Below are 8,522 nucleotides of genomic sequence, written 5' to 3'. Positions count from 1 at the left end.
ACAACTGTTTCACCGACTAAGATCAAGACACTACATCTGCCCACTGACTGTTTTTAAATGGGAAATTGTTTAAATTGGAAACATGGAATCCCTGGGAATCACCCCATACTGGCATGTGTGTCTGTGTGTGTGTGTGTGTGTGTGTGTGTGTGTGTTTGTGTATATGTATGTGTTTGTGTATATGTGTGTGTGTGTGTCTGTACATTTTACCTTGAAAAGCAGAATTAGTATGACACTGGGAACAATGGATATCCGGATCATCCATCTCCAGCCTAGTGTTGGAATCACAGTCATCCCCAGCACTATGATCAACATAGAACCGAACATCCAGAACACCTAAACACACACACACACATTCCCCAGAACATCATCTCTTTGCTACCCAAATATTCACACATAGCACACACATTACCAAACCCAGACACGCATTAAAGGATACTCACACTGGCTAAAGGCAAGAGTGAGCCTCTGTATTTGGAGGGAATGAACTCTGTTTTCAGCACAAACCTGCAAAGAAACATCAATGGCAATGTACTTATACTCATTTGTAGTGCATGTCAAGAAGGTCTTCAGTATGTGTGTTTCTGTGCGTAGGCCTTTTAAATATGAGCAGTCTTAGTGCGTGTGTCGTGTTTTTGCAAGGTGTGTGTGTGTGTGTGTGTGTCTCACCCCTGTGATGTTGCAGCCACTCCACAGCCCACTAAGGACCTGAGGAAGATGAACCAGCCATAGGTGGGAGCGAAGGAGGTGAGCAGAGAGAAGTAGGCCGCCCAGATAAAGCCTCCAAATACAACCTGTGCACACACATACACACGCACGCACACACACACGCACAAACACACACACACGCACGCACGAAAACGCCCACCAAAAGAAAGAGTGACATTTAGTCCAAACTACTTATAGACATCGAAAAAGAAAAAAGTCCATTCTTTACTGTTATTTAAGTATGTTATCCGATTTTTTTCTCACCGTCCAGCGACCATATCTGTCAGCCACATAGCCACAGACAGCCCCACACAGCATGAAGCCAAAGAAGACCATCTGATAATAAACACACACACAAATCAACAAAACGATACAGTACATGTCAGACATATAAACAGAAGTGTAAACATGCACAAACACAAACATACAAATTATATTAGTTTTATATTTCCATTTATATGGGTGTATGTGTGTACACCCATATAAATGGAAATGTAAAACTAATTTTAAATTCTCTCTCTCTCTCTCTTACACACACACACATGTGAGTGCACACACACACATGTGAGTGCACGCACACACACACACACACACACACACACACACACACACACACACACACACACACACACATTTTCCAGACCAACATAATGCACATGGAATTTGTGGTTGCCTGTCACTGCCCCCAGTAAGAGAGACTCACTGTGGAGACCAGCGCCACCTGCCAGTCATCCAGACGCCACTCACAGCGGATCTCTGGGGAAAGCACTGCCAGCAGCATGATCTCCATCGCCTCAATGATCTGATAACACACACACACACACACACACACACACACACACACATACACACACACACACACACACACACACAACACATAGACATACATACACACACAAACACACACACAAACATACACACACACACACACACACACACATTCACATCCACATCCACACACACACAGAGACACACACATAAATACATTCATGATTACAGGTTCATGATTCTCTCTCTTCTTGTTATATAACATGCATGTGGTCAACTAGAACATATTAGCACATGTTAATGCATGTAGCAAGTGCAAAACCCTGCTAATATCAAAATACACAAACACACACACACAAAAACACACATATCCATATTGCACACTTGTGCTTAAGTGGGTCGCTTACATTAGCACTGCCCATGATGATGAAAAGAAGTATATGGAATCTGCCAAAGCCCATTGCCTCCACAGCCTCTTCCACAGTGTATCCCTCAGGCTCTGTGAACACGCTCACACACACACACACACACACACACACACACACACACACACACACAACACAACACACACGCACACATCAACCGACAGAAACACATTATGGCTATCAATCAAGTGATCTATTGTGATCTTTGTTAACTGTAAACAACATTTGATCATGTACTGTATGTGTGTGTGTGGGGGGAGTGATAGAATGAGAAAGAGGAACAGAGAGGAACCGACAGACAGAGAGAAAGAAAGAGAGAGAGAAACATAAACAGAGAAAGAAGGAGCTGTGTCAGTCTGCTCACCTTTGCCTTCCCCTGCACCTTCAGCCTTGTCCCTTATGCCATTTTCCAGTGTGACCTCTTGTAACTGTATAGCACTAGCTAGCTGAGTGGTCCCCTTACACTGCATTCTAACACACACACACACACACACACACACACACACACACACACACACACACATAACAAATTATATTTGGAATTGGTGGAGTACTGTTGTCTTTGTATTAGAACATTCTAGTTGACCAAATGACTAAATGCAAATCGTTCTTCTGTAATGTTTGGGTTTAGGATAATCCTAGGGTCGCAGACATGAAACCGGTTTTACCTGTTTAATTCCCATTTTAGCATTTTGGAAGGATTTACTGATTGGCACTTTGACTACTGGTACAATACAGTCTCTAATCTTTATATTTATATATAAAAAAGTAAGTTTAAAGGTTTAGTTTATGAAATCCATTAATTAACAAATTAATTAAAGTGATCATTACATAAAGGTTTGCATAACTGTCCCCCAAATTGTCGAATTGTGAAACGCCAAAGTGAAGGAATTGATTTCATGAAATAAAATATGTTTTAACTCTCCTTCAAATCAGTAAGAATACATACATCGCTCTAAATGAACATCAACGAGTCACATCAGCAACAGGCTTTGACGTCTGGCTTCGAAAACAAATCTCGCCTGTAAAGTATCTGATAGTCTAACCAATCCCTTTAGGGACATTCTTACATCTGGTACCATAGGTAAATAAACACAAGTAAGGGTAATTTATACACATATAGACTAATTCAGCCGAAAATTGTCTGATCGTTGCTGTAATGTATTCGCCGGTATGTATTCCCATGGAGTGTTTTCAATGTTTGCTGGTGTACAAAGTATGTGAAGCTGAAAAACAGACAAACTAACCTGTACTCTTCGCCCATGTTTTATGGGGCATGTATCACAGGTAAAACTTTTTCTTGCTAGTTTAAATCCATGATTATTTTCTTTTTCTCGCGGCGAAGAAGATGCACCTGACAACAGGTAAATAACCTACGTCACCTACTCTACTTCAGGAAGTAGGCTTATGTGAATTCTCTAAGGACAGTAGCACAACATATGCGCGTTTTATACACGCCCTGTGAATCGGGTTTCACAGGTGCTTTGTCTACATAGTTCCACCTCTCAGAGAGAAACCGCTTGGAATGTCATGCCGAAGCCACTGTGAGAGTGGGAACAAAACTCGCTTGTTCTCGTTGCCCTCAGGATACCTTTGGCCTCTAGACTACAGCAGTACTGTAGTAGCCTCAACGACCGCAACACAATTTTAAACTCAAGTTAGACCAGGTAATCTCCATCTAGGGATCTACTGAAGTTCATTTTAACTAGGAATGAACGCGGGCGTGTGACCGCAATAATTATACTTACCTTATTTGACAGTAGATGGGGAACTGCTTCGACAAATCGGAACACGTACACGTTCATTATACTGCGGTGTGGCTATTCTACGATAAGGTGGAACTTTGTTTTACAATATGATCTTTGTTTGTATCACAATTAACTACAGAACGTAACTGTAAGGACATGTCAGCAAATTCAAACGTCGGCTACACGAGGAAGGTCCCCATAAAGGTGCTGCTATCCCCTGTTGAAATAAACCCCAGTGAGCAGTACAGCAGCATTCCTTTAAATGAGGGGTTTCGTTAGCAAAAAGCAGCCTAGTTATCAGCCAACCACTTTCTTTAGCTATTGATTTCAAAATGTCCATTCAGTTCCAGACTCAATTGTTAGCATCGATATTATCACTACTAATATTATCAGTGCTTCAGTGCTTAAAGGCTGTGGACCTCTCATTTAAGCTCTCTATTTTGGAAAACAAACAGAGGCTCAGGGAGATCAATATATTTGAACGCACAGAGTTTATTCCATGTTAAAGTTACACAACAACCTGTAGACATGACACTTCACATACAGGGGTGCAGTTCTCAGAAAAAAAGAGAAAAAGAAACAAGGCCAAGATTTTAAGGTCTAGAAAAAGGAGGGGATGGAGAAAGATGAAAGGAGAAGTACAGCAGGATTTATTTTTGTGTGATCTGTTTGCGGGGCAGGGAGGCAGGGAGTGGACTTGGCTGTGGGATAGACATTGGCAGACACACACACACACACACACACACACACATTCTTAACAGTACATTATGAGGTAATCCAGGCAGTAGAAGACTGATGATGAATGTTTGGCACGAGTGATCATGGGATCAATGTTGTTCATTCTGTAGAGAGAGATGCCGCTCCATCACGGCTCAGATACAGGAACAAGCACGCACACACACACACACATTCAGATTCAGGCACACAGGCTAACACACACAGGCACTATTCAGGTTCACATACACTGTCACACACACACACACAGGCACGGCTCTGATACATTCACACACAAACAGTGAGACTGCTGCTCAGATAGACAAACAAACACACACACCGTCATGGTTCAGACACAGGAATTCACTCACAATGCTCAGTTATTTGTGGGTCACGTATTAATATAACTGGGAGACGGATAGGAGAGAACACGTCTCCTGCAACATTCAGAGAAATGCTGCATTTCAGACACACACACACACACCTTCACATGGTTGTGCATCGTGCACACACACACAGGTCTCACACACAAGGTTTAGTAGCACCATGTTAATTATGTCTGGAGCCCCACAAACATGCCTGCTCTTAACGGTCCCTGTACACACCCCCAGGCTGTCTGATTGACAGGTGGGAGATCCAATCAGAATACACATTCCCTAACAGGTTGGCCAAGTGGGAGGTGCCTTGTGGGTATGGATATTTATTGTCTACCTACAAATGTTTCCAAAGGGAAGTCCAAACTTATAAAATTGTTTGATATACTTTTATATACTTACATATATATATAGAGAGAGAGATACTTTATACTTAAATTTCATAAATACTCACTTTCATATGGATTCAAAAATATTATTCAGGTGTAAAAATGATAATATATTGGACATGGTTGTATTTGCAAATGATTGGGGATGGTGTTTACTGTGCTTCTTTTAAGGTCCTAGTACAAACCAGGACTGATACACCATGACATTTTTCACTCATGTGCAACAAAACTCTACCAAGCTTGGTTAGCACGTGTTTTTAAACACACTCCTATATAAAGCATTAGCTATCAGCATGCCCATCGACAACAATAACACACAAACAAAAACGAACGGAAATTAGGATCGATGGCCGGGGCATTCCACATGCGACTAGAGGGCACTGACTTCCAGAAAAGTAATTCAAGTACTTTTTAACTCACTTTATCCTTTTTTCCTCCATATTTGAAAGGGGGGCAAATAGCGGAAGCTTTTTTAGCAAAAACAGGAAGATACAGGACAAGAGCCAGCAATAAGGCCAGCTTATAAATCCATCTCAAAGAGAAGGTGTATGCGAGAGGGAGAGAAAAAGTGAGAGAGAGAAAGAGAGAAGGAGATTGGGTAACAGTATATCTGTAACAGAAAAACAAAACAATTCAAACAAACAAAAGCAGGATACAACCCTTTTGTCCCTTCCCTTTAAAACCCTCATAAAACTTTACAGCAGCCTTTAAACAGATAACTAATGCTACAGCAGCGATTAAGCAGTCATAAGAACTACCCTTTGTTCTCCTAGGGAAATGGAGTTCCATTTAGCAGGAATGAAGGTTCCAAGGATTTAAACAGAACATCAAGCCTCGTTACAGAACCTATGGAGGACTACCTGCCTTAAGAGGAGGAAGTGTTGCCCAGGAAGGAAACTTTAGAACTCTGTTACTGCCCTCAGTACTGCTTTAGTGTATTGGAGAGAGCTCAACCTCTCTGTTCTCATTGGCTTATATAGTCTAACACTTTCCACTGATTGGCTGAGAGCACTTTCAGTTGGAGACACTCATCATATCGGCACTGATAGCAGGACTGATGATACAGTCACTGCACCTCAACAGTGGTTTGGTCTTTTTCTATTTTTTTATTGAGATAAAGGAAGAAAAAAAATCTGTCATAATCTCATAGCCATAAAAAATAAATATCAATTTCAATACTATATTTCAATACTATCTGGGGCCTCCCTATGTTATTATTGTGCTCAGGGGTTCATATACATCTATATGTTAAACATTTATATATATATTTTTTGTCCAAATAATTTATACGTAATTATATATATATATTCATATCTCTATAGATCTTTTAAAACATTTCCCCACATTCCCCCCTTAGCAGTGAATACAATTCACCAATACCACCATGTCAATGTGCAAAACAGAAACAGATGTGCAAAATGAAATGCAATTTTCAAATGCAACTTTTCAATAGACATGTCCATTGGAAAGTACAACTGAGGGGAAACAAAACAAACAATCCAGCCGAAAGATATCCTACGACACTCACTGGCGGGGAAAACCAGCCGAACCAAACACACACAGTCAGCTACAAGCAAAAGAAGCTGAGGATGAGGAAGAGTCCGGTCGCCATTGGAAATGAAGAGCGAGCGTCCGGCTCGGGTCCGAGAGGAAGAGTTCTGCCTCGTCGAAGTCGGCTTGTTTGTCCGAAATTGTAACTCCCTTTGGGATCTCTTATGTTTTCTTCAGCCAAGGGCAATGCACCCTCCGACCAGAAACCACTCCCAAATAGAAGCCCTAAACATTCAGACAACACACCCTGTAAGGTTAACTTAGGTGTGTGTTTCATGTATAGGATACTGATTGCTATGTTATGTGTGGATTTGTGTATGCCATAGATATTGATTGTTATGTTATGTGTGAATGTGTGGAGTTGTGTATGCCATAGATACTGATTGTTATGCTATGTGTGAATGTGTGGAGTTGTGTATGCCATAGATACTGATTGCTATGTTATGTGTGAATGTGTGAAGTTGTGTATACCATAGATGAGGACATGGAGGAGGTTTCTAATCTAGCCCTCAAATGTTTATTCAGTCTTTATTTATAGAATTTTTTTCTTATTTCTTCTTTTCTTGTTTAGGTTGATTTGATTTGCTTTTGTTTTGAACGTAAATTGTTTCTTAGGTGAAGCTAAGCTTAAAATCTTCCTTTAGGCCGATAAGGTGAGACGGTCCAATCTTATGTACTGTTTTGATATGTAATGTGTATGTGGAGGGTATGTTTTGTAAGTGTGTGTGTGTGTGTGTGTGTGTGTGTGTGTGTGTGTGTGATTAAGTCTACGTATGGATGTACAGGGTAAGGCTGACATATTTGGAGAGTGGATTCCATATCAAGCCACTTGCTCCACCATCCAGTTTGAACATTGGATGACCTTTGAACCAGGAAGCAGTGGTGTTACTGAGGTACCAACTGAAGGCAGTCATGTGACATCATGGAGAAGGGAAAACAGGGTGAGGAATGTTAGCACCAGAAAGTTAGATCAGATGTACAATGGAGCCAAACTCTCCACAGCAACAACTGCACCATGGTTACTCAGATGGCAGTGGCAATGGACCAATGAGATGAGCAGGGTGTTTGGTTATTTGTGTGTGTGTGTGTGTGTGTTTGTGTGTGTTTGAGTGTTAAACAAAGTGTTTAGTGAACGCATATGTGTGTTTGTGTATGTAGTGTTTGTTTTAGGTGTGTGTCTAGGTTCTTTGCGAGTAATAGGAAGGGTGGGTGAGTGGAATGGTTGCTTGTGTGTAGTGTGGCAGTGGAGCTAGAGGTTAGAGTGCTAGATGAACATAACATGTCAAACTCTAAAGATTTGCACCGTATTTCTGATAGGGTTCTTTTTGGAGCTGTTTATGTACTATTTATGGTGTGCAGTATTTTTATGTTTATGTTAGAATTTAGGATCTGATGAATGTATAGATCTGAAACAAAAGGATAGGTTAGTATGTACATTTAGATGGGAGTAGAAGTATGGGTTAGGGCTAAAGATGGGATAGTATGCAAGTTCACATGCATAGAGGGGTATTAGGAAGTATAGTTAATGTAATGGTAAGATGATGTGTAGGGTTTGTCACTATATATTGGAATTATTTTAGTGCATATGTTGTGAAAGTGTGAGTACAGATGAATAATTTAATACAAATATGTGTGGTTGTCCCGTGGCTTTGTGCCAGGGATGGATGTGGGTTAGTGAGTAAGTTAATGAGGGTTTGCATGTGTGTGTATGTGTGTGTCTCTGTGTATCTTCTATTGTTTAGCTGAATGGAGTATGAGTACTGAGTATATTATTGGATGTACAGATTAGTGTGTGTGTGTACGTGTATGTACGTGTGTGTGTGTGTGTGTGTGTGTGTGTGTGTG

General features: G+C 40.8%; 1 protein-coding gene across 1 annotated transcript in view; it reads right to left on the bottom strand.

Annotated features, from left to right (window-relative positions):
* The window catches only part of svopl (SVOP-like), a gene marked incomplete at both ends in the record, with an annotated part of 12,050 nt that extends 9,679 nt beyond the window's left edge, over window positions 1–2,371 (bottom strand). Inside the window, 7 exon segments of the mRNA XM_080835570.1 lie at window positions 211–336; window positions 444–507; window positions 670–794; window positions 973–1,044; window positions 1,412–1,510; window positions 1,884–1,975; window positions 2,266–2,371. Of these exon segments, the coding sequence (XP_080691696.1) occupies window positions 211–336; window positions 444–507; window positions 670–794; window positions 973–1,044; window positions 1,412–1,510; window positions 1,884–1,975; window positions 2,266–2,371 (684 nt within the window).
* Window positions 2,372–8,522: the final 6,151 nt, after the last annotated feature.

The sequence above is a fragment of the Sprattus sprattus genome, assembly GCF_963457725.1.
Source record: "Sprattus sprattus genome assembly, chromosome: 3".
Taxonomy (NCBI): Eukaryota; Metazoa; Chordata; class Actinopteri; order Clupeiformes; family Clupeidae; genus Sprattus; species Sprattus sprattus.
Note: the sequence above shows the minus strand (reverse complement) of the source record. Positions and strands in the feature narration are given on the sequence as shown.